Source organism: Kockiozyma suomiensis, assembly GCF_038497685.1.
Source record: "Kockiozyma suomiensis strain NRRL Y-17356 unplaced genomic scaffold V2V93scaffold_3, whole genome shotgun sequence".
NCBI lineage: Eukaryota > Fungi > Ascomycota > Lipomycetes > Lipomycetales > Lipomycetaceae > Kockiozyma > Kockiozyma suomiensis.
Genome location: NW_027117666.1, coordinates 419,271 through 444,029, shown reverse-complemented (window position 1 = coordinate 444,029; position 24,759 = coordinate 419,271). Strand labels below are relative to the sequence as shown.

Here is a 24,759-nt window from a genome sequence, read left to right as displayed (position 1 = left end):
CGGGCCGTGAAGGTACTGTAGCTGGTGCAGAGTAAGTGGTCGTAGGCGTGACGACACTTGTTAAAGACTCAGAAGGAGATTCTGGGTACTCTGGTAATGTCTCGTCAGAGAAAGCAGATGAAGTGGGCGTAGCAAAGCCGGAGATCTGGGGGGGCGTGAATGAGCTGGAGACACTCGCAGGAGTTACGGCAGGCGACTGTTCTGGCTGCTTAGCCGACAAATATTCAGTAGTATCCATTGATAGGCGTGTAAAATGATATGAAAGTGATCTGCCAGCTTCTGGAGAGATCAAAACTGCAGAATACAAAAACAAAGGTGCTTGCTATTGTTATATGTGCGCCGAAGAGATGTGGACCCAGAGAGAGGACTGATGACGTCATTCGTCTATCATTATGGGGCGAGCCGCAGAAATTTAATCACGTGAATATTGGGAGTTTCCATTTGACATCTGCGGCCATCGAATTTAACGATCTTGGCAGCTGGATTATCCTGTAATGAATAAGAACTGGTCTGGATTGTAGTACTAAGAGATAGTACATTTTTTTGATATTAACCTCAAGTAAATATCGAGAAACAATTGGGTATAAGCATAATACTCGAAAATTAGTGCAAATACAGCATAAAGACAACTTATGTTGGTGCATGCGGCTCACTGAGAACTCGACAAATAAATAAATTTCCGCCGCAGCTCTTGCGCTTGAAATTTGAGATGATAGTCTGAAGTCCCACGAACACACCTCCTGGCCTTCTCTTCACGCAGGGCTCTTTTATAAACCTGCGCTTTCCTCTACTCTCATTTCTACACTTGTTCGCTTTTGAATAAGTTGTTTGAGTGTGCAGACGAAGAACAGCAATGTGCGGTATCTGCGGTATCTTACTCGCCGACCACGGCGCTAACGCCGCCCCGCAGATTCTCGAGGCGATGAATTTCTTGCAGCACCGTGGTCAGGATGCAGCCGGTATCGTGACATGTGGACCTCGTGGTCGGCTGTATCAGTGCAAGGGCAATGGTATGATCAGAGATGTATTTAATGAGAAGCGGTTGCTTGGTCTTATCGGAAATATGGGCGTCGGACATTGTAAGTTTTTTTTTTCTTTTATTTTCAAACGAGTTTGTATACGCTTTGGCTTTAGAAGATTATCGCCAAGGACAAGAAACGATTACTTTAAGAATGTTTTTTTCTTCTTATCTGAAAATATCTCGGAGGTGAGGAAAACGTGTAGACTGAGAACGCGTAGGCTGACTATTACTTGCAGTACGATATCCGACGAGTGGGAGTTCCGCCAATTCCGAAGCGCAGCCGTTCTACGTAAACTCGCCTTATGGTATTATTCTCTCGCATGTATGTATGTATCATATTATCTACTTAATGCTTGTATACTGACGCACACCTCAACAGAACGGTAATCTCATAAATGCACCGGCGCTGAGGCGATACCTTGACCAAGACGTCCATCGTCATATCAATACTGACTCTGACTCTGAGCTCCTTCTCAATGTCTTTGCTTCTGAACTTGAAAAGACAAACAAGGTACGCGTCAATGAGGAAGATATCTTCACTGCTTTGGGCGGCGTATATCGTGAATGTCGCGGTGCCTTTGCTTGTGTTGGTATGCTGGCTGGTTTCGGCCTTATTGGGTTTCGCGATGCGAACGGTATTAGACCGCTTGTTATTGGCGAGCGTCTTAACGCCGACGGTTCGATTGACCAGCTGATGGCTAGCGAGTCTGTGGCACTCAAGGCTCAAGGATGCCATAATCTGCGTGATGTGCTTCCTGGTCAGGCCGTGATTATTCCAAAGTCGACGATGAAGCCGATCATCCGGCAAGTTGTCCCGCAATTGTCGTACACTCCAGATATATTTGAGTACGTGTATTTTGCGCGCCCGGATTCGGTCCTGGACGGTATCTCTATCTACCGAAGTCATTTGGCTATGGGCGACAAACTTGCCGCGAATCTCGTCAAGCGATTCGGCGGTCTTGAGAATCTCAAGAAGCAGGTTGACGTGATTATTCCGGTTCCAGACACTTCTCGCAACGCAGCTCTACAACTCGCATTCACGCTCGGTATTATCTACCGAGAAGGATTCGTTAAGAACCGGTACGTTGGCCGCACATTCATCATGCCGGACCAGCAGGCTCGTCGCTCGTCCGTGCGCACGAAGTTGAATGCCATGGACCTGGAATTTACGAACCGCAATGTGCTGATTGTCGATGACTCGATTGTGCGTGGCACGACTAGTAAGGAAATTGTGCAAATGGCGCGCGAAGCCGGGGCGAAAAAAGTATATGTTGCCAGCTGTGCTCCGCCAATTAGATATAACCACATCTACGGCATCGATCTTGCAGACACCAAAGAACTTGTTGCGTACTCGCGTACCGAGTCTGAGGTCGCGGCTGCTATCGGCGCCGACGATGTCATTTACCAGACGCTACCGGACTTGATTTCCGCGTGCACGGGCGAGAATCCGGATATTACGCAGTTTGAGGTAGGCGTTTTTACGGGCGAGTACGTTACTGGTGTCGAGAATGGATATCTTGAGCATCTTGATGAAATCAGATTCCAGAATGCGCGGTTGAAGAAACTTGAAAAGAACGCGGAACAGGAGGGATATCATGCGTTGGTTAACGGCGAGGGAAAAGCTGAGGTTGATATTGGCCTTTACAACACGGGAGACTACAAGTAGTTTGGTAAATTTGCGGCATGGATTGCTTGATGTAGATAAAAAAAGATTGTTGATTATTTACAGTAATAGAGAATTGATATTTTAAATCTGAATGTTATACGCGAGCGAGCTTGAAGCCTTTAGAATCTTGATTCAGTTCTTCAGCTTGCCGGTAAGATAAGCTATTCTATCCAGTATTATATAATTTGAATTTGCAAAGGCATAGTAGACTTCTGTAGTCAGGTGTACAGAATAATGTCTATATCGCGCATTCCTGTGTTTACAGAATGCACGCATATACTATCCTAATTCGAGTATAGGATTAGAATAATCATCAGTTTAATAAATCCAGTAAAATAATCAAGTTGACATATCTTTACTAGCTATAACATTCAGTAAAAGTACACAAAAATACAAGGGTTTACGAAGACGCTAAAATTTCTTTAAGAGAATTTGCAACCGAAATCTCAGGCTTGACACCAATAACTTTGGTGGTGATCTTTCCATTCCTGACAACCCAATATGAGCGCGTGATCCCACCCGTCGCGGTTTTTTTAGCTCCAAGCGGCCCAATAAGTTCATACTTTGTATCGGCAAGCAACGAGTATGGCAGTTTCTGCTTCTCTTGGAAGTTCTTCTGCGCGGATACAGAGTCCGCCGAGAGCCCAAAGACAACGACTTTGCGTTCATCAAATTTCGGAAACTCGTCACGGAAACCACAGGCTTGGCGAGTGCAGCCCGGGGTGCTTGCTTTTGGGTAGGCAAAGATGACGATAGTAGACGCGTCAAGAGTGGAGAGGTTGACGGAGTTGCCGTCTTGGTCGACGATGGAGATGTCGGGAATAGGATCACCCACTTGCAGTTCAGCCAGTTTTGTATTCTTCAACTCTTTCTTGTCCTTCTCGTCCTTCTCGTTCTTCTCGGCTTTGGGATCGGATGCGGTTGGTTTTACAATTTTAGCTTTGTTTGTGAGGCCAGAGAGCGGAGAAGTTGTTGCCGAGTGCGATCTGCCTGAACGGCGAAGAGAGGTGGGATCAACCGGCTCTTTGGATTTGCGAGGAGGCATTGAACAGTTTGATAGATAGAGGAATAGGGATGGTACAGTGCGTTGCAGGAGAAGAAGAGGAAGAAAAGAAAAGAAAAGACGCAAGAGATGTGGGGAGAAGCAGGATTTACAAGTAGAGGAGGTCTGTGCGCAGGGTCGCTCTCGATTTTGTTTACTAACGATATAGAAATATTGACTTAGAAGAGAAGGACTATTAAATGATACGTTGAGAGAGTGTGTGAGTGAGAGAGAGAGAGGGCGAGGGGAAGTAATAGACAGGACTACGACAAAGAGTTAGGTAATAGCAATTGGATTAGATTAGATAAAAGTGGCAGAGAAGACAGACCTTGGAGGCGCCACAGCAACATGATCCCCAGATTAATCCACATTCAGCCGCATGTGGCTTTGAAAAGGGACTGGAATGACAATGGCTTTCTTAGCTCGAGACTCAGGCACGCACTAGCGAAAGATCAATAGTAACATTTTTAAAGAGTTTTACCGTTTTATTATTCCCAAATAACAATAATCACAAAATTCGCAAGGTCTACCTCTATAAACACAATTCACGGAAATACGCTAATACTTGCACAGTCCATATCGGAGAGCTATGATGCTAGCACATACCAATCATTGTCAGTAACTGCTAGCTCTTTCGCATCAGGCCAGTAATGGCAGAGCATAGCAACAAAAATATGCAGTCCGCCAACAATTCCGTATCTACAAAGAGAAAAAAAAAGCAATCAACCAAACTAGTATCCGCACTGGTTTCGGTACGTCCGCGAGTCGAGAGGCTGCGGCATGAGGCCCGCTCCTAGTAGCCGTTGGAAATCCCACTCTGCCGCGCCCTCAGTCTTCCAGCACCAAAACATCCAGCCAAGACCCTGCTCATATGCATCAAGCTGAGCCTCGACGTATCGTCGCGTGTTCGCCTTGTCAACGTCTGACCAGGTAGAGATGTCAGACTTGCCATCGCACGAGCCAATATACTGGCTGTTGTCGTAGCCATCCTGATAACGCGAGCCACGGCCGTATCCATTCAGCCAGAGAGCCTGTCAGCCGAAAGAAATAGGGTTAGCTAGAATCTTTTAAGAGTACAGAGTAATAAAAAAAAGAAATCAAAAAGAGTAAGCATACGCAGTCAGTCAGAGCAGCACTCCACTCGCCAACAACGACCCAGAGGGAGGAAGCCCTGGCATTGGCACCATCCTGGCAAGCAGTAGCAATGTGCTGGTCCATGCTATACTGCAATTCACCCTGGGAAAAGACTTGGTAAGAGTGGTGGTCGAGAATAACGTTGTAGTAGTCGGGGTACGACATATATCCGTTCCAATATGGCATGCCCATAAAGGCGTCGTGGATTGCGAGGACGATGTCAGACTGGCCATCGTTTCGCAAAACGTCGTATCCGTAGTTATAAAACTCCTTGACCTTGTTGATGTCTACAAAACCGTTGGAGGCCAGAGGCTCGTTGACGGGCTGGATCGCGACGACGACGTCGTTCCATTCCGGCGCAGAGTAAGTAGCAATAGCGGTTGCGAGGACGGACTTGGAAAACTCGTAGTTTAAGTCGTCAGAAGTCCAGCTGACGGAATCACGCAGGCCAGAGTTGTCAAACCCGTTCTGCGAGCCAGGAAGGCCGTGAATGTCAATCCAGATCTTGATGTTGGCCTGGCGGGCCCATTGCAGCGCCTGCTCGAGGTAAGGGATCTGGCCCTGCACATAGGGATCATTGTCAAGTAGAGCAAAGGCCCAGTATCCGACCGGCAGACGCGCGTGGTTGAGACCGGCAGCACTCATCTGCAAAAAGTCGTCGGCGGTGAACCAGGTGGACCAGTGCGCGGTGAGTTGATCAGAACAGGCCTGTTTGCCGAGCGTCTGGCAGAAGTGATACTCATCAACTGGGCCCTGGCCATCGGGGAACTGCTGAAAGAGCGAAGGAGTGATGTAGGGCTCGAGGACGAGCCAGCCGCCGAGGTTGACGCCGCGAACCTTTTCGCTGAGGCCGTAGCCAAAATTGAGCCAGCGACGGGCTGCAGCAGGGGCAGCAGGGGCAGGGGTAGCGGCTGCTAAGGAGGCCAGGGCAGCCACAGCCGAGAGAAGAGCAGCGGGAGAGAGCAGCATGGAGAAGAGGTGAAAAAGAGAACCAAAGAGAACCGACTAGACAGAAAGAAAGAGGAGATACGAGGGTTTTAAAGAGTAGACCAGAGTTTGTCTGTGGTTGTGCACTGTTCACGCCGACGCATTTAGAGCAGCCGCACCAAGCCAGGACCGATAATCCCTAATCGGGAACACAGGAACGCGTGGCATCAGCTTATTCATTCTTTGTTCATCTCTGTTCATTCTCTGTTCATTCTCTAGTTTATCGCTTATTTGCTCATTTATCCCGCTTTGTTATCGCTGCGGTTCTCTCCTTTCTCGCGTCTCTAGCAGACTCGTGTATTCGGAATCTTCCGCACACCGACGCGTTGAAATCAACTTGCTGCATCAAATTTACTATCTGTAGCCTGCAATCGCAGTCTACGATCTTTTCTTATCTTCTGCTCTTATCTTCTTATCTTTTCCTATTCTTCTATTCTTCTCTTCTTCTCTTCTTCTCCTTCTGATATCGCTCTTACTCTTGCAGCCTCCTCTACCTAAAATGGTCAAGCAGCCGTGTGATGACCTTTCTGGCCCGCGCGTCAAAAAATATGCGCCACAACGCGTCCGGCGCGTGGATTTCTATTTTAGTCTCGTCTATATTCTACCCCTTGCGCCTATCCACAAGTCTACACACTCTCTTTTCTTTCAAAACTCGCTAATATGCCAGTGCTCCAGCCCTTCTTTGAATATTCTCAGCTTCTTCTTCTTTTTTACAGTCAGTCCCTTTTTTCCTCTCTATACACATCCGCCCCTCGCATCCACCGCCGCGTCGCCGCATCGCGTCTCTTTCCCTCTCCCCAGCTTATCATCGACCAAAAGTGTGCCACGCTAAACCTTGGCGGCGCATCCTCTCCACGCTGATACGCGTTCCGCTGGTCGTGCGCCAGTGCCCGCTCAGGCCCTTCATCGTGCACAACCCTCGTCTGCGCCGACGCGTTATTGGCCTCCCACATCCGCGCCGCAGCTTCAACTGGCAGCCACCGTCCCTGCTCCCACCACATATCCGACCCCGTCATTTCTTTTAAACGCGAAATCGCCCGCTTGAACGCAAACCGCTCATCTTCTCCTGTAAATGCAGTCGTGCTCGTGTAGTCGCTAGCCTTTTTCGTCGTAGCCGGTGCGGCGGCCTTTGCAAACGTAGCTTCTTTCTCAGTCTCGTCATAGGCAGAGACGTTGGGCCGGTACGGACTGGACAGGTCCAGATCGAGCTCAGAATACATTTCAAGCTCGAGTGAGTCGTCTTCCTCAGCTTTACTATGACCTCTGCTCTCTGTGACTTTCACCTCGGCCACAGGACGTCCGTCATCACGTTTCATCTCTGCGAAAAACAGCTCGTCGATGTCTTTCTCCGCACGAATCACTAACCGCACGCGACTTTCGTACAGTGCATCAAGCAGCGTAATCATCCTTCTCGCCTGATTCTTCTGCGTCAACTTCAGAGCCGGCACATCATCAAGCACGATAGTGTGATACCGTGATGCGATCGAAATATAATCTGCACCTGCTAACGGTGAGTTGCAGAGCTCGTCAAACGTAAACATTGCTACACCATTCTTACTCCATGGAACCTGTACCGCGCGACCGTATACCTGTATTTCCTCTGCGCAAGCATCTGGATCGTCACGTGCAAGTACAGATGACGATGTGATCTTTTGTAATGTAGCTTGCCATTCATCTTCAGAATCTTGTCCCAAGAGCCAGTATCGTCTGATCTTATCATCTGTCTCTGTCGCTGAAGCACACGACTCCTCGCAAAGTATTCGCCGCCAATCATTCTGGCTTCGTATGTCGTATGAAATGCAGCGCGACTGAAGAATATCGTAAAATGATCCAAATTGCGTTTTCATGAAATCAACGGAATACAGTTCTACGTCATATTAGCACCAACCGCACACTAGTGTATTTTCAGCGTGTTCCATCTTACCCTTTGGCAAACGATTAGACGTAGCAACTAGCACTCCGCCCATCTTGAAAAAAAATGTAAATAGCGTCTTTACTATCTTGGCCGCCGCGATATCAGGCAGCATAAATTCATCCAACAACAACACCGCGCTTTCATCCACCAGCTCTTGAGCAATTTTCAACAACACATATTCGTTCTGTAAAACTATTCGCTGCCTCTTTATTGAGGCTTCCGGTAGGTATTTTAGCTGTTGGCTACGCTGTGTTTCACGGTGGATGCGCGAGTATACTGAGAGCATGAAATTATGATAATGCCATCTGCGCTTTGATCCATGTGGAAGCGATGCAGCAAATAAGTCCATTAGCATGGATTTACCGCTTCCTCTATGTATTTTTGTCAGTAACAGATCTTTTGATGTACGCTAATAGCACACGACATACACCTCTCCATGAATCATCAGTCCTTGAGGTGACTTGACTAGATAGATTTCTTCTTCGTCCGAAAGCTTTTTAATAAGTGCCAATGACTGCCGCTCAGGACTATACCACGCCGATTTGTATTCCGGTTGCTCCATCTCCTAGTTCACAGCATTAGCTTACACCCTCTTTGGTAGTAGACAAACCGACAATGTACCTCAAGCAGCTGAGACAGTTTGTCAACTTGTCGCTGGAAATCTCCTGAGGGTACATAATCTTTCACTCGATAGTACAACTTTTGGAATTCAATTGCGGCGCGATGCTGGGCCTCGTCAGGTCTGATACGGCCAGAGTCGACGTACAGCCGGTATAGCACGAGCGGATCGGTAATTGTTAATCCGGTTGCTTGCGCCTCTGCCACCGGTGCCGTCTCCAAATTATGTGCTCTATTAGTCGAGCTCAATTGGCGTCTTGATTGTATATTGCATACAGTTTTTGATTCTCTAAGCATTCTGCCGCATTGCCAATGGACGACGTATGCTCTAATCTGCTGCCGCGCAGCCAAACTCGGTGCAATTGCCAGAAACCTTCGCACCATTCTTCGAAATTCACAATTCTCGCATAAAACCTCCAAGGTATTATATCACAAATAGAACAATACAATAGGAAAGAAATGTGAGATATCGGAGCATTGGTAAAAAAAAAAAGAAATAAAAACCAAGCAGCCAAAGTCCAGACAAATAGCCCATCTCCGGTCCGTGCGGCTCAATTGGGAGTTCAATCTTGATCGCACTTGACATATTCTGCAGATTTGATCTACGCAACAATTGTAGTACTTCTGAGTAGTTCGTTGTTAATTCGAGTATTAATTCGAGTATAAATGAATACAGCATTAACAGCACTGAAAAATCTGGGCATGCCATCTTCTACAACTTCATTTCTTTACAATTCCGTTCGCGTGGAGATTGCAGCTCATTTAGCTCCCACGCTCGGCGCCAATCATGTAGAGAAATTCCCACCTTTTGTGCGCTGGTTTGATAGATTACAGCGCAGTTTGAGAGAAACATCCGTTAGAAGTGGGATAGGTTTTGCTGATAGTACCAAGTTTTACAGATTAAAGAAAATTGAGATCCAAAGTGCAGATTTCTTTGGCAAGTGAGTCGTTGCTTCTCTTTCCCTTATCTTGTTCATGCAGACTAAACTTTTTATTACGCTTAAGGAATCGTCTCGGGTTTTTGAAATTAAAGGCTCTAGTTGAAGATGAGACTGGGGATAGTCTACCGGGTATCGTGTTTCTTAGAGGACAGAGTGTTGCTATGCTAGTAATCGTCTATCCCTCTGACGATCCCTCAGCCAACAATGCCGCCGACTACGACGATGGTACATAATAACTTCCTCATCTCTCAACTATCATTGCAGTGATATCTAACAATTTTATAGACAAAGCGCACGTAATAATCACAATTCAACCACGAATCGCTGGCTCAAACATGGCAATGCAGGAGATCCCAGCCGGCATGTTCGATCCCGGCGACGAATCCGATAACGGCTCGCTATCATTCACGGCTCAACGCGAGCTACGTGAAGAATGCGGCATCGAGGTCACACCCGCAGATATGCGTCCTTTGTATACGACTGACGGTGGCGTATATACCAGTTGCGGAGCATCTGATGAGCAGATTCAGTTTTTCTATTGTAAAAAGTTGATGGATGCTCACGAGATGGCGCAGCTTGAAGGACGCATCGGCGGCGATGAAAGTGAACGAGAAAAAATCACTCTCAGGCTTGTGCCGCTTCGTGATTTACTTACAGCTACGCAGGATATTAAGGCGATGTGTGCAGCAGCACTTTACAACAATTTGGAAAAATCCCATTCTAATCTCTAGTTAAGCTCATCTTATACCCTAAGCAGGCTATAAGTATGAGATATCTATTGAAAATAAGTGTATATAGCGAAAATCTTATCTACAACTTAAAATAAGGCGTTGTAGTTCGGCTTGTTGTCCAGGATCTTTTCAATTTCCTCAATATCAGCATCGGTCAACTGGCGGTAAACCTTGAGCGCATCCAAGTTCTCGTAGACTTGCTCGGCTCTAGAAGATCCCGTAAGAATAGTCGAGACTAGGGATAACATATACTATTAGCATGATTCCAAACACAACAAAACAAAAGAGTAAAAGAAAAACTACCATTCTTATTCTTGAGCAAGAACGCAAGGGAGAGCTGCGCGGTAGTACATCCAAGCTTCTCGGCAATCTTTGAAAGCTTGCGCACTTTCTCAATCTTTGCCTGGCCCTCGGGCGTTTCCCAGCGCTTGCGAATACCCGCAACAACCGGCGAACTCTGGTCTCCGTAACGAGTACCGGGACCAAATCCTTCGCTGTACTTTCCAGTGAGAATACCACCAGCCTATTAGAGGAGAATCTGGTTAGCACAATCCAGAAAGACGATCAACAGTTGCAGATAACATACCAAAGGACTCCAGATGGTAGTTCCATACTTGTACAGATCATACAAAGGCTTGTACTCGGCTTCAAACCGATCACGCTTGAGAGCATTGTACTCAGGCTGCTCGGCAATTGGAGCAATCAAGCCGAACTTGGTGGCGATATGATGAGCATGCTCGATCTCGAATGCCGACCACTCCGAAGTACCCCAGTATAGCGCCTTTCCGTCTGTGATCATCTGCGTGAATGCGCGCACGACTTCCTCCATCGGCACTCCTTCACGATCAGGACGGTGGGCAAAGATCACATCGACGTAATCAAGCTGGAGACGCTTGAGGGATTTCTCGAGGCCCTATTATCATCATTAGTTAACTCCGACGACTATCGTAGGCGATAACTACATTATCGCAAACTTCAAAGATAGAGGCATACTTCAATCAAGTGCTTACGAGACAAACCACGACCGTTAGGACTCTTCTCGCCAAATCCGAAGTAAAGCTTGGTCGAAATCACGTAATCGGAGCGAGTCCAGCCCAGTGACTTTAGCACATTGCCAAAGACAACCTCACATTCACCATTGGAGTAAATTTCAGCCTATAGCCGGGTTAGCAACGATCATTCGTACTCATACAGATGAATTCGCAAGTAGAAACGTACAGTATCGAAGAAATTGACACCACGGCTCCAGGCTGCCTCGAAGCATGCCTTGGTAACTTTCTCGCTGTCCTCACCGACAGTCAACCAGCCGCCGTACGATAGACATGAGACGCGGAGACCAGTGTTTCCGAGAAACCGGTATTCCATATCCTTAGGGTCAAATTCAGTCATTTTGGCGATCAATTGAGGTCAAGGTATCCAAATAGTCGAAAGGAAGTAGGGAGAGAGCCGGGGCAAGTGAAGCGCTTTAAATAAACGCTCCAAGACGCTTCCATCGCTTCGGCCAAGCGCAATCGCTTCCACAAAACCAACACAACACCCTACTTTGCTGACAATCTCCCCCTTGGCTCGTGCACAAGAATTAATCGCTCTAGTATTGCTACTGCTTTATTAACCCACTTACCACAATCCTCTCTCAAATGACAGAGTTCTCAGATACGTCGCGTTCACATCTCTTGAGCAGCGAAGATGAGTTTCCAAGTTCGACGTCGGGGTTCTTGAGTACAGTCGATAATGACGATGACCTCATAGCCGCTGATGCTCTCAATAATCTTGAAAACAATCATGATGTCGACTCTCACGCAAAGATGATGCAGCATGCGAAGGAAACGTATAACTCTATGGATTATTGGGCATTTCTACTTCTAGGTGAGCTGTGTTTTTCTATGAGTGCATTGTGCCTGTAGATTGCGCTGACCATTTTACTTTCCAAGGGCTTGCCATGCTTTGGCCCTGGAATTGCTTCCTTAGCGCGGCCGCCTACTTTCAAGACAGATTTAAAGAAAGCGAGTTCTTAAGAGAGAATTTTCAAAGCTGTAAGTGTATCAAATCATTTGCAAACTCCATCCATTACTAAAATTACGTCGCGTAGTCATGATGACGACTAGCACAGTCACAGCAACTCTCTCGATGCTCTACCTCTCCCATAAGCAGCAAGACGCAAGCTATACTTTGCGTATTTGGATCGCGTTGTTTTTGAACGCTTTCAATTTCACAATTTTGGCAATCGCTTCAGTTACCGAGGAGGCTTGGCATATCGTAGTGTACTTCATTTACCTTTTGCTTTCAGTTTTTTTCTCAGCCGTGGCTACCTCGCTTTCGCAAAATGGTGCATTTGCTATTGCTAATCTTTTCACACCTGTATATACTCAGGGAATTATGGTTGGTCAAGCTATCGCGGGTGTACTTCCATCTGTCGCACAGATTATCTCAGTCGTATCGGTAGAGTCTACAAGTACCGGACAGGCAGGCCAATCTTCATCATCCGCTAGCTCTTTCGTTTACTTTTTGACTGCAACCGGTGTATCCGTCGTCACTATTTTCTTCTGGATGTCGTTTTATAGAAGACAAAAGGCAGTCATTAATCACGGTAGTGTTCTGACCCATTCCCTGTCTGGTGATATTGCCGCTGAACCAAGTCGAAAATATGTTCCTCTCACTGCATTGCTCAAGAAGCTATATTATTCAGCTTTTGCGGTTTTCTTCACTTTCGGTCTTACTTTGATGTTCCCCGTTTTTGCCTCCACCGTTCTTTCGGTTAATTATGTCGAAGGCGTGACTTCATCAACTTCGTGGTTTCGACCAAACGTGTACATCCCATTCGCATACCTCATTTGGAACGCAGGTGACCTCGCCGGTCGACTTGTTTGTGGATATCCTCAACTTGTGATGCATTCACAAAAGAACATGGCGATTTTCGCCGTCGCCCGATTAATTTTTATTCCTTTGTTCTTCCTTTGTAATGTCAACGGAGAAGGCGCAGCCATCTCAAGTGACTTTTTTTACATGCTTTTACAATTCGCATTTGGTATTACAAACGGGTATATTGGTAGCTGTGCAATGATGAATGCCGAGAGTTACGTGGCTGAAGACGAGAAGGAGGCCGCTGGTGGATTTATGGGATTGGCTTTGAACCTTGGATTGGCTGCTGGTTCGTTGACCAGCTTTGCGCTGGTGGCGGAAATAGAGTAATGCATGTTTCGTATTATATATTTGGACTTATATTTTGTTCTGTTTTTATTTTATTTTATTTTCATTTTTCTGGCTTCTGATCGGTTAATTGTAGCGAGCGGTTGATAAGCGCGTAGAGCATAACTAAAGGTTTATCTTTTCATATTTTGTTTCCGCGATTTTGCATGCAAGAACTGTACATATATTATGCATAATTCTGTTTATCTTACATATCATATTCTGAACGTACATTTAGTAGTTAATTAACCGGATGGCCGCATCCTGAAGAATTCCATGTACTGAAGACAATGTGCGATTTTGCCAAATTTCTTGGGATCTTCGGCAGGTTCGCGATAGATGTCTAACGAATCTCCAAAAAATAGGCGGCCTTGGGGGAATCCGCATTTGGTGATGAAGCCTGCTATTATTTCTTTGGATGCATCGAGATCATCGCTGGCCAGATATTCGACCTGTAACACATCTCTGTTAAGAGTCGAAATTGAGTGGAAAACAAAGGAAACAGGAATACCTCTATAATTAAGAATTTAAATGTACCATTTTGTGTTACATTTGCCGTTCGCACAAGAAAAGAGTCTCCGATGGCAAATACATGGCCTTCGGCCCTCATTGATTGCCGCAATAACCACATACTCTGTAATTTTGCTCCGATAATCGAATCCATGCCTTTGTCAAACACCGCGAGTACTTTCTTATCAGACTTAATTCCCGCCCTTGCAGCCGAGTAACTCATTGGCTCGTCAATCAAATTAAACACATCATCGTCATGTGTAGATAAATGCAGCTGTGAAAGAAAGCGCGCCTTGCTTTGCGGTTGCTGTTGGTATTGATCTATATGTGCCTGTGAGCCCTGTCTTCCCGGCGTACTGATTTCGGGATTTTCTCGAAATAATTTGTATTCGATTGACCATTTACCGAGAACTTTAGGGAATTGACGAGTGATTTTGTCGTTAATACTCGATATTGTACTCGCAATTGTACCTGGTTCCTGAACTACATAGAGTCTGCAGCTTGAGTCAGTATCTGCTGCATTATTATTTATGCACATAAAAATATAAAATATCATTGATAAGAACGCACCCGGTAACTGGCATGCTTGAACCCTGTATATGTTAATAAATATCTGGACGAGAATACGGATTAGATGATTAGTTCACTCAGTCGTAATCAAGACTAGATCAGCGTGGTGCGGCGCGACATTTGAGAAGATATCACTGCTAAATCAAACTCCTCCGTGCACCGACTAATTGAGGTCTTTTTAACCACATCAAGCAGCTCAGCTATTTACAGAATGGCATTGGACTCGCGCCAAACATACGCTGTTCACTCGACCTTTAGATTAGATGCACCTAGTGCATACGTCGAGAAGAAACTGGTACAAACCCTCCATTTTTGTGGCTACTGCTAATTCAAATCATTCAATCCAGCAATTGAATATGCTTACGCAAATAATTTTTTAGAGATCCTCGGCAGACAGAGAGGACGCAGAGTTCCAGAGAAAAAAACTCGAAGAGTCTAGCACACTTTATGTTGGAAATCTGTATGTATGAATATTCTTCACGCTGAAGATAATGTCTAACCATGAGATATACAGGTCATTCTACACCACAGAAGAACAAATCATGGAATTATTTTCGAAGTATGCTAATATTTATTTTGAGTGGTATAATACTATAAGAACCTGATGGTTTACACATTTTATAAATAGAGTCGGCGAGGTCAAAAAAATCGTCATGGGCTTAGATCGCTTCAGTAAGACACCTTGCGGATTCTGCTTTGTCGAGTATTACACCCGCGAAGACGCATTGGCATGCATGCGATATATCAATAAATCTAAGCTTGATGAGCGAGTAATCAAGACCGATATCGATGCTGGGTTCAAGGAAGGACGACAGTATGGTCGTGGAAAATCCGGAGGTCAAATCAGAGATGAGTTTCGAATGGATTATGATCCTGGTCGCGGAGGGTATGGAAAAGGCACGGATGATTAATCAACAAATAGTGAGAGAAAGGAGAACCCGTAATTTTAGAGTCAAATTTATGCTATTGTATTATACATTATTACTGCCTTACAATCGTACAATCTTAGTCATATTCATATGACCATGCTCCCATTCTCAATTACTCTGGTCTTGCTCGAAAATCTGACAATCTAGTCAACTGACTAGGATGATCTGATATCAAATGCAGATAAAACTCGCCCATCAATCCTGGATCATAAAGCGATACGACAACTGTGTAATCGCCTTTCATGACTTGACCTTTCATGCTCATCGCGCTTCCTACTCGGTACTCACCAGTATCTAAAACTATATCCCGTGGAAGAATCCTATTATGAGTCTTTAGCACAACCATACTACACGAAATTTAATATTGCCAAAAATCGAAACTTACGAGTGGACTCGATGGCCACCGCCCCAGACAATTTGAGCATGCACCGGGCTATGAGACCGTGTCTCGATAATCAACTGAATTATGGAATCTTGGGTGACTGTGAGTTTGTATTGCGGATTATATATATAGCCAGGCGAGCGAGTGTTGCCTCCTGAAGTAAGTTCCGTCCAGAGTCCATCAGCATCGGCTGAATACGGAAACGCTTCGCTAGCTGGCTCGAGATTTATTGGATTTAGCGAATATGCAAAGAGAGAAAACGCATGCGGGCTGAAGTTGCTACTTTGGGCAGCAACCGCAATAGTGTATTTTGTGTTTGCAGGTATATCAACTCGAACGAGCGTTTGACTAGAATCGACAAAGTTTGACTATGACATTAAGTAATATTAGCCCAAGAAAAATAATCTTTTCATCATGAAAATAGAAACTCACTTTGATAATCGTGGGCTTCTTCCTCCAGACTCTGGTGCCAGGATCGTTGAAAACATGAAGAGCAATAAATATCTTGGTATCATTTTTAATTATATGTTTTGTCAAAAGAATCCAAACTTTAGACTCATCAACACTTTGATTTTCAATAGACATTTGCGGACTCAGATCTTTCAAAACGAAATTAGTAATTAACTCTTGCATTTAATGATCAGAAACTTACGTAGTGATCCGAATCCCTTCCCATTTTCCAAATTCCATTCAAAATGCGCCTGCTTTTTATATTTGAACAATAAAGGATTCCAGTTGAGATACAGGCTATTAAAGCGTACACTCATACGAGAAAACTCCATCCAGCAGCAGTTTTCTACTTGAGGTAACGATTCAGCACTCATAAATCGCGACTGAGAGGACTGCGGCAAGTTTTCTAAATTCCATGGGTTCTTGATCAAAACCACGCGTTGACCGCTTTCCAAGACTCGCATATCTATAACTGCATAATCGTGCTCGCTGACCAAACCAAAAAGTTCTGATTCCTCGGCCGTCAATAGTCCGGTTCCTATAGTAATCAAAATGTCTCGAAACCTCCAGGCAGCGAACAATCGATTCCAAAGAGCTATTAGGTCGATACTGTCGCTATGTAGTAGAATATGTTCAGGAATCCATGCCGTTAAAGCAAAAATGTCACTGGCAGCATTTGATCCCGGAAAATCATATCCACCCATTACTTTTAGATATGCCTTTTCTATCAAAGCTGGACCGTAAAGACAGTTATTTGATCTTGAGATAACATGTATGTATCTTGATGAATTCGATGTCGGCAGATAATCGTCAATAATGACCTAACCGACGCAGTCAGAATATGCATGTTTGAAAAAGGTAACACAATGGATTTATCAACGGACCTTGCGATACACTCCATTGAAAAACAATTTTACGCAATATTTTCCGTTCTGAGATTTTTGGGAGGGATATAATACGTCAGAAATTAGCTGGAACGATTGTCCGTTAGTTTGTAATGTCGTAAGCACTTATTTTATCTTGTGTAAACTTACTACACGTCCCGACAAATACTCCCAGTGAGATATCGCAGACAGTGACGCGACAACTGAGCAGTCTGGTAAAATGTCCTTTGGATTTATCGTCAATTACTATTTCGCTGAAATCTAAAAATGTTTATATTATAGGATCATCATACCTGACATATATCAGACGATAGAGGTTGACCAGAGTTACTCTCTGAATTGTTGAATAGAATTGCACTTTGGCCCCAGATTTCAGACGGTCGCTTCCACCCCGCAAAGTGTGTCTTCTGATCTAGCGATAAAGAAAGAAAGCCGGCAGGATCACTAGATTATTAGTCAATTGAAATCTCAAAAGGCATGTAAAAGAGCAATATTCATACGTAAACAGCTCATTGGAAGAGACAGGTAGTGAGTCGGATGCCTCCCACGGGGGAAATACCAGACCACCAATTTTTGAACTCCTCAAAATAACGGCGCGTTCTTTAGTAGGTAGCTTCAACTCTGCGAATAACCGTGCCTCCTTGCTCGGTTTTAACCGCTGCGACTGAGGTGAATGTTCTGACCTTGATAAAGTAAGTGGAACTGCCTTGAGCTTCTTCGCCAGTGAAGTTGCAACTTCAAACTGCTCTTTTAAACGTGCTCGTTCAGCCTTTGAGGTAGCGTTCCTAGTTGCGTCAATGAATAACGAGCTTGCTTCCAGGGCAGCCTGGAGAGCGTCATGTCGATCGCCGCGTTCAGAGAGGACACGGGCAGTAGCTAAGGCATTCTAGTAATTATGTGAGAACACGATAAATTTAGATACAACATGAGATATAGCAACCTTTGCACGATTTTCGTGAGATAGGTCCATGGGCTGGAAACGGGGAGCACTATCAGAAAAGAGTATCGCCAGGATCGCAGCGCAAGGTTAAGGCATTACCCTGATCAGCTACCCCTGAATATAAAGTTCAGCCGAGGTTGGGCCTTTTCGAGTAAGCTCGGCCCGAGCTGCGGGGCTGAAGTCGTAAAGAAAGAGCCGAGTGCTGCTTCATTTAAATGAGTGATCTCTTTCCTGTAATTGAGAGTACGTATTATTCCTATAAAGATATAGCTTTGATAATCTGTTTAATTTGCCATCAATACTGCCTGTGGCTGGCAAACGGCGCGCTCATCTTTTACGTCATTTGCTGGAGATCTCCCAATAGATTCGCGCCTTTACCTTTATCGGCCTTTATTTTCTATTATTACCTTATCGCGATCTTCTCGAGTACCCGTCAATACTTTCTCCTATCTTTTTTGCTTTTCTACTTCTTTACCTTTTACCCAAATTACGCATGCCGGTCCCTTCGAAAGAGGTACTTCCCCCTTGGGGATATGCACTATCCGGCGCTGCCGGTGCCGTGTTGGCAAACACGATCGTCTATCCTCTAGATTTGTGAGGCACCACGTCAAGGCAAAGATAAAAAACCAGAGAACTAACCTATGTTAAGGGCCAAAACCAAGCTTCAGGTACAGAAAAAAAAGAGCCTCGCATCTGATCAAGATACTCTAGAGAAAGGACAAGCGTATGTAAAATGTGACCCCGATCTTCTTGAAGCTATGAGCTGACACATTTTTAGTTCAAACGAGGATTATTACATTAGTACCGCGGATGCTGTAAAAAAGATCTACAAGAAGGGAGGCGTTCCTGCTTTGTATACCGGTTTGCCGGGATCTCTTCTTGGTGTCGCGTCTACCAACTTCGCTTATTTCTAGTACGTCAGCTACGTATGACTTTAAGAATAGTGCTAACAATACAAATAGCTGGTACGGATTTATTAGATTAGCTTATCAAAGAAAGTACCCAAGCATTTCTACTGCCATGGAACTCATCCTTGGCGCAATTGCAGGAGCATTGGCGCAGATCTTCACAATTCCTGTCAGTGTGGTGACGACTCGCCAGCAAACCGAAGAGACTCCATCAGAATTCTTAAAGACAGGAAAGGAAGTTATTGCTGAAGATGGACCAAGTGGCTTATGGAGAGGTCTCAAGGCGTCTCTTGTACTTGTGGTCAACCCCGCCATCACATATGGCATGTATCAGCGATTCAGAAACATCTTCTTCGCCGGCAAAGCTAACCTGACAGCTTACGATTCCTTCTGTAAGTAGATGCGCTTTCATTAAAATGAATTAAATACGCTGACTGGATCTGTTGATAAGTTCTTGGAGCATTGTCCAAGTCCATGGCTACTGTTGCGACGCAACCAATGATTGTGGCTAAAGTTATGACCCAATCGAAACCCAAGGCTGGCGAGAAGCGCTTTAATTCATTTATCGATGCCCTAGCGTATCTATTCAAAAATGAAGGAATGAGAGGATTGTTTAAGGGAATTGGACCTCAAATCTCTAAAGGAGTTCTTGTTCAGGGTCTGCTCTTTATGTTTAGAGACCGTATGTAATCTGGTTTCTTTTTTTTTATACACATACTAATAAGTCTTGCATTTTCAGAGGTCGAATTGCTAATCTTGCTGATTTTCCGGGCAGTTAGAACCTGGCGTAAGAAGACTGCCTTGTTGAAATAGACAATCTGAATATTTATACAGCAAGCCATAATCTGATAGCGACTTTCAGTTGAAAATACACGAATAAGATTTTTGAATCACAGTGTTCAAATTCATATCTGCTATACAACAATATTTACACTCAATCACTCACTCTCCTTTCTGTCTATAAAATCTTTCTACAAATCCAAATTTTTGTTTACCTCTGGTCAATCTCCCACACAGCAATGGTCTTATCAAATCCACCTTTAAATAAATCAGCATGTGACATAAGGTAGACGCAAAAAAAAGGGCCGACACTTACCAGTAACTACAACTTCTTTACCGTCAACCATCCCTGAGTAGAGTGCTTTTACTTTTCCTTCGTGGTGTCTTAGTTCTGCCGTAACTGCTCCAGTCGAAACTTCGATGCCTCTAATCAGGCCGTCGTCACCATTACACCAGATGCCCTATACAAAATAGTTAGTTTCCATTCATGACCTTAAAATTTCATGATCAAAATTCTTACAGATCCTTGTGGTCTCCATGTGACTCTACTAGTCGAGTAGGCATCCTGAGGGGCCCGAGTAAACGCGTTTTTTAAAATCGTATCATTACCAGACTCAAGCAACATAAATCTCATGTGCGGTACCGTTGAGGTAACAGCTCCCAAATATTTATGCTCAGTAGGATCCAATACCAAATCCATAGCACAAAAAGAAACCCAAGAGTTGCTCTCTGGATTCAAGTTGTGACGGGCAAACTCAACCAGGTTAGGCTGAAGTTTGTAATAGTATAAAAATGTAGAATCACGTCTTGAAACCACTAACTTTGTAGTAGTTGCTCCGTCTTCGCCGTCTGCGTAAACGAATATGGCAGCTTCGGGATTAGTTGGAAACGTTAGCGTGCCAATCTTTGAGAGCACTATAGGGCCACTCTCTGGCTTTTCGAGAGAGTATACATGCACTTTCTTGTCATAACCGGCAGTAGCAACATATTTATGATCCTTTGAAATCGCGATTTTGACAAGATATTTGAAGTGATCCTTTAGTTCAACCGTGACTTCACCAGTGCTCGGCGTCGAAATCACAAGTCTTCCATCCATTCCTCCAGTCATGATATTAGATTCGTCTAAAACCTCAAGCATTAATATAGGCGAAGAATGTATGTGCAAGTACACCTTCAAAAGATCGAAAGTGTAGAAGTCAAATATTCGCAATGAGCGGTCTGCCTCTGTAACTAAAATGCAGGGTCGTACCGAGTTACCTGCAGCTGGATCGTCAATAGAAGTCGGCATAGATAGATTGGCCACCTTAACAAAAAGAATATTCGCCATTTGTTCGGGGAGTAAAGACTTGAAATTTGGGGCGGGAATTGCCCAGGCATCCTTCGGCTCGGGCTTAATCTCCATTTCTTGGATTCCCATGGCAAGGTCATAAAGACGTTTTTGCTCGATAATGCTAGTGATGTAAAATCAGTAAAATGAGGGTATTGATGTGTCGGAGAAGCTCACTCACCTCTCAAGCGTCATAGAGTGATCAGATGGAATCATGTCATCTTCGATGCCAAGCTCTCCTTTGAATGCCTCAAGGGTCTGTAACAATTAGTATGCCTGATAAGGTCCGTTTGAAACATCTACTTACTGCGTCGTACGCATTGTCGCGAAGATATCGCGCTACAATAACATGAATATTGTCCCGAGACGGCATATTCAATCTCTGAAACACAAAGCGTCAGTATTTAGCTGAAGGTCTGCACTCAGAGACAAATTATCGTCGGCGTCGTCAGAGTAGACCAATAGGTACTCCTCAGTTTTGCTTACAATAATTTAGCAGCAACAGCACAATAAAAAATAAGTGGTTCTGTCTGTTTGGTTCTTACCTTCTTGTTTTTTGTATGTAACAAGTAGTATGTGTTGAATGAACAGGGAAGTGCTGCGTGAGATAATGAAACGCCATTTTGATAGCGAATTGAGTTTATTTTACGTGCGGCGGAGTTATCGTCAGTAAATATTCGTCAGCTTTATTGCATCTTTATAGTCCAAATACTACAAACCGCAACCTGAAACATTATTTGCGAATATCACTAATAAATAATAATAGAAGATATATCTAATTTTTTAGGAGACGCAAGTATTAAAAATGTCGGATTATAAAATCCGATAGAAATCTATCAGCATATGGTCATGAATAATGTACATTAAAGATACTACGACTACTAGCGATACTACAAGTTCCAACTCATATACACTTCAGCTTCGAAAAACGAATTGGATCCACAGCAAAAAGCCACTGAAGCAGCTCAATCAAAGTCAAGATGATGCGCTCTGCGTCGTCGTCCCTTATCCTTACTCGAGAGTCGACTAGCAAAATCAGAGCTATTTTCACTCTTTTGCAGCGGTTGCGATTTACTGCCCAAACGAGTTGCAAACGAACTCCCAGATTCCTTTGATTCTGACAGAATATCTGAACTACCAGCATCACCTATCCGGCCGGAGAAGTTATTATCTAATCCCTTCTTGCTTGAACTTTTACCGCTATCTGCTTGACTTCGAGCCAGTCGTCTTTCGGGATCGATTTCAACGGAAAGCCGGCCAGATAAACGACCTTCTGGTGTAGCAAATATTTCTTCTTCAGAATTATCCGGCGCTGTATCCACATCTCTGGCTAATGATATCGGCGGACGTCTAGTATTAGATCTGCCCTCTTCATGTTCAGATCTGCGCCTAGATTTTCTCTCGGGTGATAGGCGCCCTGAGTCATAGTCTGGAACGTATTCATTAATATTCTGTCGAGGCGCATACCGGTCGATTCTCCGAGCAAACTTGTCATAATTTTCGCTCGGAACATAGCGATCAAGTGATGAGGAATGGCCCCATGTCTTATTGATCGGCGGATATCTGTCTCTATAACCAGAAGAGGATTCATCGTCGTCACCGTCTCTCAACTTGGTAGGCGATGCACTTCGTCTTCTTGATCTCCTATCAGAATATCTCCCATCCGGTGCCGATCCCCTGTCGGGCCTACGCTCAGACGTGCGCCTATAAATCGTCAATACTCTAGATCGCAAACAGATATATAAACAATGAGTCGACGCACTTTCGCTCCTCGTCCTCGCGAGGATCACCGTGGAATAGATAATATCGGCTTTTCAAACGTGCTTCTTTCTGTAAGATCAATTTGTTAATTTCAACTGCAATGAGATATAATTTCAAGAAAAAAATCACACACCTCTTTTCGGTCAGTGATTAGCCCTTCCCGAACTTTCAGCGAGTGTTTTCCATTCTCGGGATGCACTTTGGCGTTTCTTAAAGCACCATCGCCGGGAGCCTCGTCATAATACTCCGCCTCAGATGTAAAGGCATCTAAAGCCCGCTTAGCTACGTCATCATATCTATACACGAGTAATACTTCGCTACATTGTTAGTCTCTTCGTTGCCCATAGATCAACCCATGTAACATCTACATACTTGAACTGTCATCGATCCATTCAAATTTCGGAGCCTCTTCAGGAAAATAAGTTGACGCGTATAATTTGACATCTTTGGTCGACATTTCGTCAACACCAATCAAGCAGACAGCTTCAGAACGTTTTAGCGAGTATGCTTCAGGGATTGTCTCCTAATTTGCTGCTGTCAGTATATTGCCTTTGAAGGAATAAGATGCTGGATTATGATACAAACCTCAGTATTGTCAACCTTTTGAGAAGCGCCTCCACCATTGTCCTTGTCGACTTCCATCTCACCGTCATCGCTATAAAGTTTCTCATCAGGAAAACCCCCATCAATTACAATATTGAGCTGATTTTCAATATCCGCGGCCGAAGCAGCAACGGCATTTTCAGCCATGTTGACTGAATATATGAAACAGACAGAAGCCGGCAAGGTGTGAAATTGTGCCGTGGGTCAAGTGTGTATTAAATATATAGCTAGTTCTTGAAGCTAGATCCTGAGCCAAATGCAGCAATTGAATTCAATAGGGAGTAGATGTAAACCCACTTATCCACGTATTATCAGAACGATTCCGTTACTCTATAACCTTGTTCTCAGTTTCTCTTTGAGGGCTAGATTAACATTGCATAATGGGCCAGCTTCCCTACCGTAAACAACATTTTAAGATTCAGGATCTGGGTTCGGGCTTTTCCCGCCTAAATTTTTTATATTTGACATGCATTTATATTGCAGCATCCCAAGTTTACACATTCAGACAAGGACAGCGCGCTAGATTAGTCGATATGAGCAGATCCGAATCTATTGAGCCTTTTTTCGAGGCTCTTGACAGCGAAATGACTCTATTAGAATCGAGCATTTCTCATCTAACCAAAGATGGCCTCGCAGCTTTTATCGCTGATTTGCCGCCCATGGACAAAGCTAAGGCGTGCATGACTTTACTTTATGCTCTGAATTCGTCAATTTTTTGTATGCGTGTAGTGATTCGGCTCCATTTTTTTTATCACAGACTAACAGATTACTAGCTGCATTGAAAGTCAGTGATAGTTTCACACCAGATCATCCGGTTATGAGCGATATCCGAAGAGTCCAGACTTATATGAAGAAAGTGAAGCATGCTGAGGAGTTACTTGCAGGACGTAAGTTTTGAAAGCGCAGATCCAGCTTTATTTTAGATTTACTGACAGATAAACAAGGACAAATGCAGCTAGACAAGCCTGCTGCTGGGCGATTTATAAAACATGCGCTATCGGGCAATGACGCTTATGACGAAGAGCGCGCGCAAAAGAAACCAGCTCTAGAGACTAACAAGCTTTCAGAAACTGAAAATGCCAAAGTCTCAGAGTTTCTGAAACAACTGAAAACGGGTCCAGCAGCTAATGGAGATCAAAATTTTAGCGTCAAGCCTGCTACAACTGCGGCGGTCGATAACGCAGATAATTCTGTCAAGCTCGATACACCCTCTACCGAAGAACAGAGTGACAATGGTGGGGCTGTTTTGTCTGTTGATGACAAACAAAAATTGACCAGCAAGCAAGCTAGAAGAGAACTGGCTTCCGCAAAGAAAATACAGAACACCCAAAAGAAGGCAAAGAAGCTAGAAATACAAAACCAAAAAAACCAAAACGCATGATATTGCATTTTTTTTCCTTCATACGTTGAAGGTAGGGCAAATTATTACTGATGGATGATACTGTCAATTGTGAACGATTTACTGCATTGGGAG

General features: G+C 44.3%; 14 protein-coding genes across 14 annotated transcripts; 6 read left to right on the top strand and 8 right to left on the bottom strand.

The window, feature by feature from the left end:
• The first annotated feature begins 655 nt into the window (after nucleotides 1–655).
• V2V93DRAFT_365500 (phosphoribosyltransferase-like protein) lies at nucleotides 656–2,761 on the top strand. Its single transcript, XM_066909087.1, has 3 exons — nucleotides 656–1,079; nucleotides 1,258–1,343; nucleotides 1,401–2,761. The coding sequence occupies exons 1-3, from the start codon at nucleotides 854–856 to the stop codon at nucleotides 2,685–2,687; spliced, it is 1,599 nt and encodes a 532-aa protein (XP_066767421.1). The 5' UTR covers nucleotides 656–853; the 3' UTR covers nucleotides 2,688–2,761.
• On the bottom strand, nucleotides 2,722–3,931 carry V2V93DRAFT_365499 (thioredoxin-like protein). Its single transcript, XM_066909086.1, has one exon. The coding sequence runs from the start codon at nucleotides 3,730–3,732 to the stop codon at nucleotides 3,088–3,090; it is 645 nt and encodes a 214-aa protein (XP_066767420.1). The 5' UTR covers nucleotides 3,733–3,931; the 3' UTR covers nucleotides 2,722–3,087.
• A 262-nt stretch (nucleotides 3,932–4,193) lies between these two features.
• V2V93DRAFT_365496 (glycoside hydrolase superfamily) lies at nucleotides 4,194–5,932 on the bottom strand. The gene is made up of 2 exons (XM_066909085.1): nucleotides 4,846–5,932; nucleotides 4,194–4,760 (listed from the first exon to the last, which is right to left on the bottom strand). The coding sequence occupies exons 1-2, from the start codon at nucleotides 5,830–5,832 to the stop codon at nucleotides 4,461–4,463; spliced, it is 1,287 nt and encodes a 428-aa protein (XP_066767419.1). The 5' UTR covers nucleotides 5,833–5,932; the 3' UTR covers nucleotides 4,194–4,460.
• Nucleotides 5,933–6,566: 634 nt separating this feature from the next.
• V2V93DRAFT_321705 (AFG1-like ATPase-domain-containing protein) lies at nucleotides 6,567–8,680 on the bottom strand (the record flags this gene model as incomplete). Its single annotated transcript, XM_066907370.1, has 6 exons — nucleotides 6,567–7,094; nucleotides 7,143–7,717; nucleotides 7,775–7,957; nucleotides 8,012–8,136; nucleotides 8,194–8,327; nucleotides 8,387–8,680. The coding sequence occupies 6 exons, from the start codon at nucleotides 8,678–8,680 to the stop codon at nucleotides 6,567–6,569; spliced, it is 1,839 nt and encodes a 612-aa protein (XP_066767418.1).
• A 294-nt stretch (nucleotides 8,681–8,974) lies between these two features.
• Nucleotides 8,975–10,147, top strand: V2V93DRAFT_365490 (uncharacterized protein). Its single transcript, XM_066909084.1, has 3 exons — nucleotides 8,975–9,324; nucleotides 9,389–9,549; nucleotides 9,610–10,147. The coding sequence occupies exons 1-3, from the start codon at nucleotides 9,050–9,052 to the stop codon at nucleotides 10,053–10,055; spliced, it is 882 nt and encodes a 293-aa protein (XP_066767417.1). The 5' UTR covers nucleotides 8,975–9,049; the 3' UTR covers nucleotides 10,056–10,147.
• On the bottom strand, nucleotides 10,039–11,533 carry V2V93DRAFT_365487 (NADP-dependent oxidoreductase domain-containing protein). The gene is made up of 5 exons (XM_066909083.1): nucleotides 11,274–11,533; nucleotides 11,049–11,210; nucleotides 10,642–10,968; nucleotides 10,359–10,578; nucleotides 10,039–10,290 (listed from the first exon to the last, which is right to left on the bottom strand). The coding sequence occupies exons 1-5, from the start codon at nucleotides 11,442–11,444 to the stop codon at nucleotides 10,142–10,144; spliced, it is 1,029 nt and encodes a 342-aa protein (XP_066767416.1). The 5' UTR covers nucleotides 11,445–11,533; the 3' UTR covers nucleotides 10,039–10,141.
• Nucleotides 11,534–11,557: 24 nt separating this feature from the next.
• On the top strand, nucleotides 11,558–13,446 carry V2V93DRAFT_155724 (nucleoside transporter-domain-containing protein). The gene is made up of 2 exons (XM_066906880.1): nucleotides 11,558–12,088; nucleotides 12,145–13,446. The coding sequence occupies exons 1-2, from the start codon at nucleotides 11,995–11,997 to the stop codon at nucleotides 13,242–13,244; spliced, it is 1,194 nt and encodes a 397-aa protein (XP_066767415.1). The 5' UTR covers nucleotides 11,558–11,994; the 3' UTR covers nucleotides 13,245–13,446.
• On the bottom strand, nucleotides 13,313–14,471 carry V2V93DRAFT_365482 (mediator complex, subunit Med20). Its single transcript, XM_066909082.1, has 3 exons — nucleotides 14,322–14,471; nucleotides 13,753–14,245; nucleotides 13,313–13,693 (listed from the first exon to the last, which is right to left on the bottom strand). Exons 1-3 carry the CDS (start codon nucleotides 14,333–14,335, stop codon nucleotides 13,487–13,489), a joined length of 714 nt encoding a protein of 237 aa, XP_066767414.1. The 5' UTR covers nucleotides 14,336–14,471; the 3' UTR covers nucleotides 13,313–13,486.
• V2V93DRAFT_156251 (uncharacterized protein) lies at nucleotides 14,404–15,614 on the top strand. The gene is made up of 4 exons (XM_066906881.1): nucleotides 14,404–14,616; nucleotides 14,702–14,781; nucleotides 14,836–14,880; nucleotides 14,950–15,614. Exons 1-4 carry the CDS (start codon nucleotides 14,533–14,535, stop codon nucleotides 15,230–15,232), a joined length of 492 nt encoding a protein of 163 aa, XP_066767413.1. The 5' UTR covers nucleotides 14,404–14,532; the 3' UTR covers nucleotides 15,233–15,614.
• On the bottom strand, nucleotides 15,260–18,138 carry V2V93DRAFT_365474 (uncharacterized protein). Its single transcript, XM_066909081.1, has 9 exons — nucleotides 17,907–18,138; nucleotides 17,467–17,852; nucleotides 17,260–17,410; nucleotides 17,117–17,191; nucleotides 16,967–17,053; nucleotides 16,285–16,903; nucleotides 16,065–16,231; nucleotides 15,636–16,000; nucleotides 15,260–15,570 (listed from the first exon to the last, which is right to left on the bottom strand). Exons 1-9 carry the CDS (start codon nucleotides 17,934–17,936, stop codon nucleotides 15,363–15,365), a joined length of 2,088 nt encoding a protein of 695 aa, XP_066767412.1. The 5' UTR covers nucleotides 17,937–18,138; the 3' UTR covers nucleotides 15,260–15,362.
• On the top strand, nucleotides 18,081–19,861 carry V2V93DRAFT_332528 (mitochondrial carrier domain-containing protein). The gene is made up of 6 exons (XM_066907678.1): nucleotides 18,081–18,500; nucleotides 18,556–18,630; nucleotides 18,685–18,819; nucleotides 18,869–19,206; nucleotides 19,266–19,496; nucleotides 19,554–19,861. The coding sequence occupies exons 1-6, from the start codon at nucleotides 18,400–18,402 to the stop codon at nucleotides 19,625–19,627; spliced, it is 954 nt and encodes a 317-aa protein (XP_066767411.1). The 5' UTR covers nucleotides 18,081–18,399; the 3' UTR covers nucleotides 19,628–19,861.
• On the bottom strand, nucleotides 19,697–21,517 carry V2V93DRAFT_365467 (WD40-repeat-containing domain protein). The gene is made up of 6 exons (XM_066909080.1): nucleotides 21,467–21,517; nucleotides 21,229–21,402; nucleotides 21,103–21,179; nucleotides 20,115–21,045; nucleotides 19,911–20,055; nucleotides 19,697–19,852 (listed from the first exon to the last, which is right to left on the bottom strand). The coding sequence occupies exons 2-6, from the start codon at nucleotides 21,292–21,294 to the stop codon at nucleotides 19,806–19,808; spliced, it is 1,266 nt and encodes a 421-aa protein (XP_066767410.1). The 5' UTR covers nucleotides 21,295–21,402; nucleotides 21,467–21,517; the 3' UTR covers nucleotides 19,697–19,805.
• Nucleotides 21,518–21,756: 239 nt separating this feature from the next.
• On the bottom strand, nucleotides 21,757–23,751 carry V2V93DRAFT_365466 (uncharacterized protein). The gene is made up of 5 exons (XM_066909079.1): nucleotides 23,268–23,751; nucleotides 23,055–23,205; nucleotides 22,816–22,994; nucleotides 22,684–22,751; nucleotides 21,757–22,625 (listed from the first exon to the last, which is right to left on the bottom strand). The coding sequence occupies exons 1-5, from the start codon at nucleotides 23,430–23,432 to the stop codon at nucleotides 21,887–21,889; spliced, it is 1,302 nt and encodes a 433-aa protein (XP_066767409.1). The 5' UTR covers nucleotides 23,433–23,751; the 3' UTR covers nucleotides 21,757–21,886.
• A 67-nt stretch (nucleotides 23,752–23,818) lies between these two features.
• Nucleotides 23,819–24,324, top strand: V2V93DRAFT_317915 (uncharacterized protein; the record flags this gene model as incomplete). Its single annotated transcript, XM_066907249.1, has 3 exons — nucleotides 23,819–24,002; nucleotides 24,059–24,172; nucleotides 24,230–24,324. Coding segments are annotated over 3 exons (393 nt in total), but the record flags the coding sequence as incomplete, so codon positions are not given.
• Between the last annotated feature and the right edge of the window lie 435 nt (nucleotides 24,325–24,759).